This window comes from Octopus sinensis, linkage group LG18 (genome assembly GCF_006345805.1).
Source record: "Octopus sinensis linkage group LG18, ASM634580v1, whole genome shotgun sequence".
Lineage (NCBI taxonomy): Eukaryota > Metazoa > Mollusca > Cephalopoda > Octopoda > Octopodidae > Octopus > Octopus sinensis.
The window spans coordinates 11,032,338-11,044,643 of NC_043014.1; the positions used below are offsets into that span (position 1 = coordinate 11,032,338).

The following is a 12,306-nucleotide window of genomic DNA, read 5'->3' on the forward strand; positions in this document are numbered from 1 at the left end:
CAAGCTACTTACCACACAGCCACTCCTGCAGTTTTTTTTTTCTTTTTTTTTTTGAGACGTTTTCCTGAGACAAAGTACCTTACCCATCATATATGGTACCTACAGTTATTACACATCATCTACGGAGTTTTGGTTCTGACACCTGGTTTTCTGATGGGACTTTGGAAAAATATAGCACCAAGGACTACCAAACATTGCATGATTCATATATTGATGATGAAGATTATGTCCAACACCCTTCACTATGAAAATACAGTGAGAAACCCATAACTAGACAGGACAACATTTCTTTAATCTTCAGGAGTATAACAGATCTCCTTAACTATACGTGTCATGGTACACGCATAGCTGTGTGGTTCAGAGGCTCACTTTGTAACCACATGGGTTAAGGTTCAGTCCCACTGCACAGCACTTTGGATGTCTTCTTCTATAGCCATGGGTCAATCAATACCTTGTGAGCTAATTTCGTAGGTAGAAACTATGTGGAAGCCTGTAGTGCATGTGTCTATATATATCATCATCATCATCAACGTTTAACATCCGCTTTCCATGCTAGCATGGGTTGGACGATTTCGACTGAGGACTGGCAAACCAGATGGCTGCACCAGGCTCCAATCTTGATCTGTCAGAGTTTCTACAGCTGGATGCCCTCCCTAAATCCAACCACTCCGAGAGTGTAGTGGATGCTTTTTACGTGTCACTGGCATGGGGCCAGTCAGGTGGTACTGGCAACGACCTCGCTCGAATCTTTTTACACATGCTACCGGCACAGGTGCCAGTAAGGTGACGCTGGTAACGATCATGCTCAAATGGTGCCTTTTACATGCCACTGACACAGAAGCCAGTTAGCCACACTGACAACAGCACCCAACTGAAAACCTTTCTCTATGGGACGTTGCGGACAGGAAGAGTAAATCCGATACTGATTAATTGGGTGAGGTAATCTTCTCTATGAATCTCTATCTCAAACTAGCACATCATCATCATTATTTAACATCTGTTTTTCATGCTGGAAAGGGTTGGACGGTTTGACTGAAAGTTGGTAAGCTGGAGAGCTGCACCAGGTTCCAGACACCTTTTCATCTTCCCTGCTGTATCTCTTCTATCACCATTACTGTTCTATTATAGAAGAGAATTGTCAGTCTGATCATGGCAGACAGTCAAGAAGATTCTAGTAGGTATAAAACAAAAGCACAATCACATAACCATTTGTGGATGAAGAATGACTACAGGTATAGTTATCATCATCATCATTTAACGTCCACCTTCCATGCTGGAATGAATTGGACAGTTTGACAGGATCTGGCCAGGCAGGAGCCTGCACCAGACTTCTGTGTCTGTTTTGGAACAGTTTTTACAGCTGGATACCCGTCCTAACACCACAACAAAATTAGACTGCTGAGGCAAAAAAAAAACATAAAAAAAGCATAAAATGGAACCTATATTGATGAATGAACCCACCAGAAATGAATTTTCTGTTGTGGTATTTAAAACAATTTTCAGATTTCACAAAGCCTTTTTTGAATATCACAACTGAATAAGTTGCCTAGTGATGGATCAGTTTTTAAAGCAACATAATAAAATAATTTGGAAAATTCAGGAATAGTGTGTTACCTGCAAGGCAGTTGACTTGGAGTAGACAACTTCTTCATCAACTCCAACTGCTGTAATAAGGACATCAATTTTAGATAGAGAATCTTCAGATGAAGCACTCTGAAAGGAGAAAAAAACAGAAAGAACTATCAAATAATGCACTGGAAAAACAGAGACAATAAATGACACAGTTTTTTATGTCTGACATAGGTTGTGGGACTTCACCCTACATTATTCTTTGCTATGTTCAATGAACATTTTAACCACATACAAACACACATTATTTTTTTTTTAGTCTAACATATGTAGAAGGACTTGCCATAAACTTTTCCCATCTGACACGAGATCAATTCCCCCAATGGCCCCTCCACTCTCAAAGGATCTTTGTCTTGCAACTTACTTGGTGACCCACCTAGTGCTGGTGCCACATAAAAAGCACCTAGTCCACAGTCTAAAGTGGTTGGCACTTGGAAGGGCATCCAACTGTAAAACCATGCCAAAAAAACTGACCCCCACCTGTGTTGGTGCCATGTAAAAAGCACTCAGTCCACTCTGCTCAGCAGGTGGTTGGTGTTTGGAAAGGCATCCAGCTGTAAAAACCTGAAGCCTGGTGCAGTCTTGTGCTTGGCCGGCTCTTGTCAAGCCACACAACCCATGCCAGCATGGAAGACAAATGTTAAACGCTGATGATGAGGATTTCTATTGAACTGTATCATCATTCAACATGCATGGTCTATCCTGCCATGAACTGGCCAACCAGAGAACTGCACCAGGCTCTGTCCAATTATTTGCTTTTACATGGTTTGTACGGCTGACACCCTTTCAAGAGCCAACCATTTTACAGACTGCACTGAGTGCTTTTTTACACGGCATCACCACCAGTGCCATTATGGTGGCACTGGCACCCACTTCCGCTAATTTTGAAAATGATAAAGAATTTACTGAATTATTTTGGTCATTACTAAGCTGCCAATTGGAAAATAAATTAATATGGAATTTTAATGGGAAAGTTTTAGATCACTTTATAAAGAAATTTTATTTCTTTATTGTTCACAGGGTGCTAAACATAGAGGGAATGAACACGGAGAGACAAAGGGATTAAGTCAATTATATCAACCCCAGTGCATAACTGGTCCTTAATTTATCGACTCCATAAGGATGAAAGGCAAAGTCGACCTCGGCGGAATTTGAACTCAGAACGTAAAGGCAGACAAAATAATGCTAAGTATTTTACCCAGCGTGCTAAAGTTTCTGCCAGCTCAAAGAAGCAGGGAGAAGTCTTGGTATCAAAGGGGTTTATATGCAGATCACCCTATATCAATCTCCAGAATATTCAAACGTACTTTTTAGCAACACACACACACACACACACTACCTGGGTATGCTAAAGTTAGGCATACTGTATTTTTCCAATCCAATAAAAAGTAAACACAAAGATCACCCAAACAATGAATTAATACTAATACTAGTAGCTAATGCTTATTTGGGGAGAACGTACTAAATCTGATAACATAAAGCAAATCATCTCAAAAATAAAATCCCCCTGGGTCTTACCATGCGAAGGTGAGCTTATAATCCATGCTTTACAGCAATAAACCCAATTTTCCCTGAATATGCACTGCTGAAACAGAGTGCATCTCTTATGCCATCAAATACAGCAGTCTGTGTCTCATCGAGCCAATGAAGGAGGATTCTGCATAGTTACTCAACCTTCTAAACAAAGCAGACAAATCTCACTCAAATATTACCCTACTGTCCTTTCTAGAACACTAAACAGATGATATCACCAGTCAGCATATTAGCCACAAGTCAATTTGAAAATTACAATGACCGTAAATAGTAACAAACAGAAGAAACACACTGGTGGTATATTCTAAAAACTATAAGGCGGCGAGCTGGCAGAAACGTTAGCATGTCGGGCGAAATGCTTAGCGGTATTTCGTCTGCCGTTACGTTGAGTTCAAATTCCGCCGAGGTCGACTTTACCTTTCATCCTTTCGGGGTCAATAAATTAAGTACCAGTTACGCACTGGGGTCGATGTAATCGACTTAATACCTATGTCTGTCCTTGTTTGTCCCTTGCGGGTAATAAAGAAATGGGTATATTCTAAAGACTACCGCATTGCGCATCTCACCCTTAATCACTACATAGCAGGTCAATGTGAAGCGAATGGGTATTTGTGTATATGACAGGTGCATGGCTCAGTGGTTAGAGCGCTGGGCTCACAATAATGAAGTAGTGAGTTTGGTTCCTGGGCCAGGTTGTGCTGTGTTCTTGAGCAATACACTTTATTTCACGTTGCTCCAGTTCACTCATCTGTAGAAATGCGTTGCAGTGTAATTGTTACCAAGCTGTATCGGCCCCTTTGCCTTTCCCTTGGATAACATCAGTGGCATGGAAAAGGGAGGCTGGTATGCATGGGCGACTGCTGGTCTCCCATAAACAACCTTGCACAGACTTGTACCTTGGAGAGTAACTTTCTACCTGCAGCCTTATGGTGATTCATGACCAAAAGGGGTCTTTACCTTTTATATGCAACAGATGCAGGCTTGGCTATCAGGGAGCACAGCTGAAGCTGTCAGATAAGGCGGTGAGCTAGCAGAAATGTTAAAGCAACGGGTGAAATGCTTAGTGGTAGTTCATCTACCATTACGTTTTGAGTTCAAATCTTACGGCAAAAACAAACGTAAAGCTGTTTACCAGACAAATACAGAGATCAATTTATTCGACTAACCACATCTTTCTAAATAACGGCTTTCGTTAAAAACGAATATTATCACCCGAGCTGCTAAGGAAGGCGACGAACTGGCAGAGTCATTAGTCCGCCTTCACGTTCTGATCTCAAATTCCGCTGAGATCGACTTTGTCTTTCATCCTTTCGGGGTCGATAAATTAAGTACCAGTTATGCACTGAGGGTTGATGTAATTGACTTAATCCCTTTGTCTGTCCTTATTTGATCTCTCTGTGTTTAGGCCCTTGTAGGTAGTAAAGAAACAGGTATTTCCTCTGCCGCTACGTTCTGAGTTCAAATTCCGCTGAGATCGACTTTGCCTTTCATCCTTTCGGGGTCAATAAATTAAGTACCAGTTACGCACTGGGGTCGATATAATCGACTTAATCCGTTTGTCTGTCCTTGTTTGTCCCTTCAATGTTTAGCCCCTTCTGGGCAGTAAAGAAATAAGAAGCTTGCCTCCTCGGGTCCAGTCCAACAACATGGCACTTTAACCATCCGCATACTGACCAAAGCCTTACAAGTGGATTGGGTACATGGAAACTGAAAGAAGCCAGTCATGTTATGTGTGTGCGTGTGTATTACTGTCTTCTTGCCGTGACAACATGCGATGATTGTAAACTAATGTAATCATGCAAGCAATGTCCTTTCTTTCCAATCACCTGTGAAAACATGTCCGATCACAGGGAAATATCACCTCACTAGGTACAGGAGTGGCTGTGTGTTAATTAGCTTGCTTACCAACTACACGGTTCCGGGTTCAGTACCACTGCGTGGCACCTTGAGCAAGTGTTTTCTACTATAGCCTCAGGCCGACCAAAGCCTTGTGAGGGATTTGGTAGGCGGAAACTGAAAGAAGCCCTCGTATATATATATGTATATATATAAATATGTGTGTGTGTTTGTCCCCCTAACATCGCTTGACAACCGATGCTGGTGTGTTGACGTCCCCGTAACTTAGCAGTTCGGCAAAAGATACCGATAGAATAAGTACTAGGTTTACAAAGAATAAGTTCTGGGGGCGATTTGCTTGACTAATTTAGGTGTGTCATTCAAAAACCCTGCGGACTACGGTTTGCACATGACTGGTCTATTCAACACCTCACCAGCCGTATTCAGGTACTATTTAAGAAGAGTGGTCCCGGTGCGCGCACTCACGTATCCGAACTAGCTTAGTCGTGACTAGTCGATCCTTAATTTGTGTTTTTGTATTTTATTTACTTTATTTAGAAAAATTAGTTACTTTGCTTTAAAAAAATTATTTTGTGTGAAAAAAAAATATTTATTTAGTGTTTTATTTACTTTGCTAGGTAGTCGTCGTAGGATCGACTAGTCACGACTAGCTAGCGTGGATGCGCGACTACGTATTCATCTCCTCGACCCTCCCATTCTGAGAAAATTCCTCAGAGACAACCTAAAAATATTTTCACAACAAGACACGAAGAAACAAATAAACCGGAAAAAGAAGCAGTTACTTCCCTTCTATTTGCACTTTATTAATATTTATCACATGGCGAATCATTAAGGAAATGGAAACAATACTAAACAACGTTATAATTGCCTCCAATATCTTAACCCCGAGGTCAATGTTTTCCCCAACCCTCCTTTGTATCATGCCGCACTGATTTAAAAATAAAATGCGCCCTACAATGAAGGGAAATAGTATGTGTATGCGTGTTTTTATGTCCAGCTAGAAATGAAAACAATTTTATATTAAACTGAAGGTGTATTCAATACTTTTTTTTATAGAGTACATATTATATATACTATTACATGCGTGATGATAGTGACTGCGAAGTTTCGGTTTGCTCGCCCTCATCGACTGCAGTTTGAAACTATTAGGTCAGTCACCACTCTTTCTGTAACAGTATTTCACAAACACACACACACACATAAAGATTCAAAAGAGGATTTAATTAAAACTTTATTCGCTTATTCTCGCGCCTTATTCTTAGGTAACACTCTAGGTCAATTTTTCTCAAATTATCTGACGTGGAGTACCAGCAGTCCACCACCACCACTACCCCGCCCAATATGCGCGGAACCGGGCATTCAATTTATACCGGAAACAATATATATAATAATTGCAGCGTGGAAGGTGTTTGTAAGCCATTTAAGAAACACACAAAATGTTGAAGTCAATCTAACGGCTTTTGTGTGTTTCTTAAATGGCTTACAAACACCTTCCACGCTGCAATTGTTTTCGTTTCAGCACACGATCTCAGATCAAGTCACTTGCTATGCAAGTACATCTCCGTAATATATATAATGAATATAATAAAAGCTGACAATTTTTTGCTTTTTTTAATCTTATATTTATTTTGTAAACAAGTGGCCGATGCCAGTGCCGCCTAACTGGCTCCCGTGCCGGTGGCACATAAAAAGTACCCACTACACCCTCAGAATGGTTGGCATTAGGAAGGGCACCCAGCTGTAGAAACACTGCCAGATCAGACTGGAGCCTGGCTTGCCGGTCCCCAATCAAACCGTCCGTCCAACCCATGCCAGCATGGAGATCGGACATTAAACGATGATGATGATGAAATAATACAATATTTCATAAGCATTTTATAATGTTTCTTTTCTGGAAACACGCCGCGTACCGGCAGCTGATGGCTCGCGGGCCGGCACCGGTCCGCGGACCACAGAGTAGCACTTCTCTAGATTACGTGCAAAAACTTTTACTTCAAGCGAAGGACCTCCTCCTTCGAAGTCTCTTATTATTTTCCATATACAAAGCAGACAGACAAGTCACACATTTTTCGACACTTCTAAATCAAAGAGACTTTTATGAAACGTCGCCTCTACTTAACATAAATATTCTGTTTACAATGAGATCCGTGCTGATGCGAGTTAATCCCAATCCTTGGCTACTAACTCGAGTCAAAATAGTCGGAATGATAATAAACCAACACTACCATTTTCACCATGTAAATATGCATGAGTTAAGTTTGAAAACTAACGATCGTTTAGCATAAAACTTTCATTCTTCAAAACTAGCAAATATCAACTTTCCCTTGTGGCCAACAACATAATCCTTACTTCTTTTTTTTTTTTTTTCTCTTTTCGATTCTGACAGAAGTCATGAAAAATGCCGGTGAAAAGCAATTAGTAATTTTCAAAAAAAGTAAAGCGCAAACCTGTACGTATCGCGGGCAAAGTGCAACTCGCGGGACTTTCTGAAATGCACATCCACCGAAAAAAATCCACAAGCTTTTTTTGGGGTGGGAGGAGTATTTTTACAGTGCGGCTTGCATGACGATAGTGCCTGCTCTAACCAGGCGCCATAACTGCTAGAAATAGCAGCCAAATTCTCCTAAATCGCTCACAAGCAACAACACTCTTAAATAATTGTGGATAATGTAGTCCTAGGTATGCAAAAACTTAGTCGGCGACAGCATCAAGTTATCACCATCGGAGACACGACACGGGGTATTCTTTCGATATAACTCGACAAAATCAAAACATTTCACTTTGGGTATTTCCGTGGAAGCAAATGACAGTTCGATTCTGTTTTCTGCTGGGAAATTTGCGGATTTTACCTACACACCTGAAACAGGTCAGAACAAATATGCAAGGCTTATTAAGTACCAGTTACGCACTGGGGTCGATGTAATCGACTTAATCCGTTTGTCTGTCCTTGTTTGTCCCCTCTATGTTTAGCCCCTTGTGGGCAGTAAAGCAATATATGCAAGGCTTTTTTCCTTCAAATTTAAAACGGGACATTTGCTGGCATAATTTCGTTATATCTATACCCCACAACCCATGGAAATACCCGAAGCGAAATGTTTTGATTTTGTCGAGTTATATCGAAGGAATGCCATTCTTTGTAAGCCTAGTACTTATGCCGAACCGCCAAGTTACGGGGACGTAAACACACCAACATCGGTTGTCAACAATGTGAGTACAGAGAGATCTTGGGAAAACGATGACTATCAGGTGTTTGTATTTTGTTTAAATCGACCACACGACATTTGTACTTAGCTTTGCATGCCGCAGTTATATTTCGTTAACAGGCGTGGCTTTGTGGTAAGAAGCTTGCTTCTTTCTCAACCACATGGTTCCGGGTTCAGTCCCACTACGTGGCGGCACCTTGGAAAAGTGTCTTTCTTCATAGTTCCGGATCGACTAATGAGTAGATTTGGTAAGCGGAAACTGTATGGCATTCCTTCGATATAACTCGACAAAATCAAAACAATTCACTTCGGGTATTTCCGTGGGTTGTGGTGTATAGATAGCTATAACGAAATTATGCCAGCAAGGCGATCTTTCGTCTCTAGTAGACCTTTCCGTCGATTTCCGTAAATTTTTTTTTTTTTTTACATATGGGCTTGCGGGAACTTTTGAAGTAATATACATACATATACACATACACCGAATAAAAAATTTCAGTTATCTCTTTCTTTCACACATTACTCTGTCTCTTCACACACACTAACAGAAGCACTTCACTTACACAACATACTTTCTGTCACGCACACCCCATCAAACACACACACACACACACACATGTACATCAATGCTTGCCATGCACGGTAACTTCAAAAGAACTTCCCTCGTCATACAATCGCTTTCTCTTAGTCTCTTTCGCTCTCATTACTTCAAAAGTTCCCGCAAGCCCATATGTAAAAAAAAAAAAATTTTTACGGAAATCGACGGAAAGGTCTACTAGAGACGAAAGATTGCCTAAAAGGCGAGAGACGAAAGATTGCCTAAAAGGCGAGAGACGAAAGATTGCCTAAAAGGCGAGAGACGAAATTTGTTCTTACCCGTTTCAGGTGTGTATGTAAAATCCGCAAATTTCCAAACAGGAAACAGAATCGAACTGTCATTTGCTTCCGCGGAAATACCCCGAAGTGAAATGTTTTGATTTTGTCGAGTTATATCGAAAGAATGCCGATAGCTTTGCATGCCGCAGTTATATTTCGTAAACAGGCGCGGCTTTATGGAAGATAAGGAGCTTGCTTCTTCTCAACCACACGGTTCCGGGTTCAGTCTCACTACGTGGCGGCACCTTGGAAAAGTGTCTTTCAACATAGTTCCGGATCGACAAGTAAGTGGATTCGGTAAACGGAAACTATGGAAAGTCCATAGCATGTGTTCGTGTGTGCGAGCGCTTATCTCCCATCTCCGCTTGACAATCGGTGTTCTAGTTTGTTTACGAATCCGTAACATAGCGGTTCGACAAAACAGGTCGATAAAATAAGTACCAGAGTCGCTCTTCAAGGCGGTGCCCCAGCATGACCGCAGTCCAATCACAGAAACTAATAAAAGATAAGCGATAACATCACTTCCTCACACTATCGCTCATCATTTACTTGTTTCAGTCATTAGACTGCGGCCATGCTAGGGCACTCGCCCTGAAGAATCTTAGTAGAATGAATCAACTCCAGTACTTAAATTTCTTTTCAAGCCTAGTATTTTGTCCATCGGTCTCTTACCGAACCAGTAAGTCACAGGGACGTAAACATACCAACACCGGTTGTCAAGCGGTGATAGGGAACAAACAAAGACACACACACACGCTGGACTTCTTTCAGTTTCCGCCTACCAAATCTACTCAACGCTTTAGTCAGCCTGAGGCTATAGTGGAAGACACTTGCCCAAGGTGCCACGCAGTGGGACTGAACTCTGGACCATGTTGTTAGGAAGTAAACTTCTTACCATACAGTCACGTCTGTGCCTATGTATATTTTTATTTCTGTAGTTGGTTTTCTACTTCTTTTTCCTGCTAGTTTTCTAAAGAAGACGAGGTTTTGTTTACCTAAACACCCACTTTCGAACAAGGAAGTGAATTTAAATTGGCAAAATCGTCGAATCAAGAAACACACATTACCAGATTAGCATAGATAGATACACTCTAAGGTTAATGTCAAATAACTGACGAATTCGAACAGAGCAAGGCTTATCTTCTGAGGAAGAGAGGAATTTACCAGGAGGCCGAGTAAATTCGTTTCCATTAGATCACAGACACACACGTGTGTGTGTTTGTGTGTGTATGGAAAGTGAGTTAGGGTGAGGTTTAGAAATACCTACACACAGACATAAACAAGAACCACATACATATATGTAGGAGAAAAAAAGCAATATTTAAAGCCTGCCATAAACAGATACCACACAGATAGGCTAAGATATACAGAGCAACTACGTGTGTGTGTGTATATATATATATATATATATATATATATATATATATACATATGTGTATGTATTTTACTCTTTTACTTGTTTCAGTCATTTGACTGCGGCCATGCTGGAGCACCGCCTTTAGTCGAGCAAATCGACCCCGGGACTTGTTCTTTTGTAAGCACAGTACTTATTCTATCGGTCTCTTTTGCCGAACCGCTAAGTAACGGGGACATAAACACACCAGCATCGGTTGTCAAGCAATGCTAGGGAGACAAACACAGACACACACGCATATATATATATATATACATATATACGACAGGCTTCTTTCAGTTTCCGTCTACCAAATCCACTCACAAGGCATTGGTCGGCCCGAGGCTTATAGCAGAAGACACTTGCCCAATATGCCACGCAGTGGGACTGAACCCGGAACCATGTGGTTGGTAGGCAAGCTACTTACCACACAGCCACTCCTGCGCCTATATATGTATAATATGTAGTATAAAAGAAGGCGATATTACAGACACACAAACAGAAATCGCATCTATGGTGTGTAGTGTATGAGAAAGCAATATTTGCAAACATCGAGGAAGAGGAGGAGGTGGAGGTGGATGAAGGGGAGGAGATGGAAGCGCAATTATATTTCTGAAGCGCAATAGGATTGTTGTTATGGCAGAGTGGCTTTATTAAAGGATGAGGGGGGGGGGGTGAGAGCCGAGCAGATTATATGAAGCGAGGCAGAAGGCGATGACTGGAGGGAGAGAAAAAAAATATATAAGGGAGAAGTAGAATGAGAGAATGATTCATTTTTTCTGGAAGTGAATGTGTGTGTGTGTGTGTGTGTGTGTGGAGGAGAGAGAGAGGGAGGGAGGGAGAGGGAGGGAGCCGTTTGATATCAAACGAGGGAACATAGAGGGAAATAGAATGGGAATTAGAGCCACAGAGGTGAAGGAAAAAAAAAGAGGGAGAAATATAGGAGAGAGAGAGAAAAGGCGCTAATGTAATGATGAATAAAGAAAAAGGATCATCGATCTAATGAAAGAGAGAGAGAGAGTGGGAGTATAATGTGCATGCAAGACGGAGGAAGCGAAGAGACAGACAGAAGTATTAATGAAGGAGAGAGAGAGAAAGAGAGAGGATGAATGAGTGACAGAAGAGAGATAGGATGAGAGTAAGAAGAGAATACTGTAGAGGGAGGAAGATAGTGTAAGAGATAGATGGATTGATAGCGGGAAAGAAAAATAGTAATCGAAGGAATTAGGAAAGATATATATAAGGCTGAGAAAGAGAAAGATGTGGTACAAGAAAAGAAGGAAAAAAAAAAAAAAAAGAAGAGGGAATTTCGAAGGAAGCTTAAGCTCCTTTGAAGATCGATGTGCGCGTGTGTAGAAGGTAATGAGTAATAAATGAATGTTTGTGTTTTAGGTCAGGTATAAGGGAAAGATAAGCAATAAGTTGGAAAGAGAATCCAATCTTGCAGAAAGGTGAAAGAAAAGTTGTGGGGAAATAAAAGAAGTAAGAGAGGAAGAAAGAGATTAAGCACCAAATGGTTCGGAATAAGAGATTTAATTAAACTAGACTACTTCGTAATTTTGAGTTACCATTGTATATATTTCTTTACTACCTACCCACAAGGGGCTAAACACAGAGGGGACAAACAAGGACAGACAAAGGGATTAAGTCGATTACATCGACCCCCCCCCCCCAGTGCGTAACTGGTACTTAATTTATCGACCCCCGAAAGGATGAAAGGCAAAGTCGACCTCGGCGGAATTTGAACACAGAACGTAGCGGCAGAGGAAATACCTATTTCTTTACTACCCACAAGGGGCTAAACACAGAGGGGACAAA

The 12,306-nt window shown here is 41.2% G+C and overlaps 1 protein-coding gene across 2 annotated transcripts in view; it reads right to left on the bottom strand.

Annotated features, from left to right (window-relative positions):
- Nucleotides 1-12,306, bottom strand: part of LOC115221367 (FACT complex subunit SPT16) — an 88,448-nt gene that overhangs the window by 73,634 nt on the left and 2,508 nt on the right. For both annotated transcript variants that reach the window (XM_036510708.1, XM_029791540.2), the window contains exon 2: nucleotides 1,615-1,713. In XM_036510708.1, coding sequence (XP_036366601.1) covers nucleotides 1,615-1,713 — 99 coding nt within the window. The remainder of the gene's footprint in view (nucleotides 1-1,614; nucleotides 1,714-12,306) is intronic.